The sequence below is a fragment of the Aplysia californica genome, unplaced genomic scaffold (genome assembly GCF_000002075.1).
Source record: "Aplysia californica isolate F4 #8 unplaced genomic scaffold, AplCal3.0 scaffold00945, whole genome shotgun sequence".
Taxonomy (NCBI): Eukaryota; Metazoa; Mollusca; class Gastropoda; order Aplysiida; family Aplysiidae; genus Aplysia; species Aplysia californica.
In genome coordinates, this window is record NW_004798215.1 from 196,274 (window position 1) to 197,346 (window position 1,073).

General features: G+C 43.9%; 1 protein-coding gene across 1 annotated transcript in view; it reads left to right on the forward strand.

Moving 5' to 3' along the window:
• Positions 1-1,073, forward strand: part of LOC106013498 (canalicular multispecific organic anion transporter 2) — a gene marked incomplete at both ends in the record, with an annotated part of 14,934 nt that overhangs the window by 6,023 nt on the left and 7,838 nt on the right. Inside the window, 1 exon segment of the mRNA XM_013089407.1 lies at positions 442-618. Within this exon segment, the coding sequence (XP_012944861.1) occupies positions 442-618 (177 nt within the window).

Genomic DNA, 1,073 nt, shown 5'->3' on the forward strand with positions numbered 1-1,073 from the left:
ATGGATGGATGGATGGATGGATGGATGGATGGATGGATGGATGGATGGATGGATGTGTCTTCTGTACTGGGGGGATGCATAGAACCAGGGGCTACTCCAACCGCGACTTGAGGGTTTACAGTACTTCAATGTCACAGCCACCCCTCCCCCCAACCCCCCTCCCAAAAAAACCCTTTCCAGTTAAATGCTTCGCCGTTTAAAGTAGAAAACGTGAGTTCGAATCTCGTGTGGGGATGTTTTGTATCGAATATCTCTGTCTGTCTTCCAGGATCGAAGGCCACATTCTAGATGATCTTATTTATGTCGGTATTGGGGGGGGGGGTTACAATTACAATATATGATTATAACCACCCTACCCTCCTCGAAATTGCATAATCCCCCTCCCACCCCCTCCATTTGCAATTCAATCTTTACTCAAATGTACACGTATTTTCTTCCCAGGCTTCTGTAGCCTTCGTCCCACAACAGGCGTGGATTCAGAACAGCAGCATAAAAACCAACATTCAGTTCGGCCAAGCTTTTGACTCCAAGTTCTACGAACGGGTGCTGGAGGCGTGCGCCCTGAAGCCCGACCTTGCTATGTTGCCTGCCGGTGATAACACGGAGATTGGGGAGAAGGTAGGAGTCGCTGGGTAGATGGATATCGATCGATCGAAAATTTGTTGGATTGTTGAATGGATGAATGGATGGATGGAGGGATGGATGGAGGGATGGATGGATAGATAAAATGACCCAAAAAGGAATGAATGGGTTCTAGGATGTTAAGCTTAATTGGACATCCTTATGTAAATACATGCACATTTGTCATTTTAATTTATGGGGATGGGGTGTTGGCTTCCGTCTGGCGGCTCTCCACGGGAGATGAGCAGATAGTATTTCTACAATTACAACATGTGAGGTGTGCTGACAAAATGAGTAACTTCTCGCTATCCACAAATGGAGATATATTGGTCAAAAAATCCACATTAGTGTCAGATTAGTAGATTTTCTATTGATGCCATATTATATTCTTAATGTATTCCATGCCTTTCTTTTTTTTCATACTTATAAAAATTGTAAAAACTTCACCTATT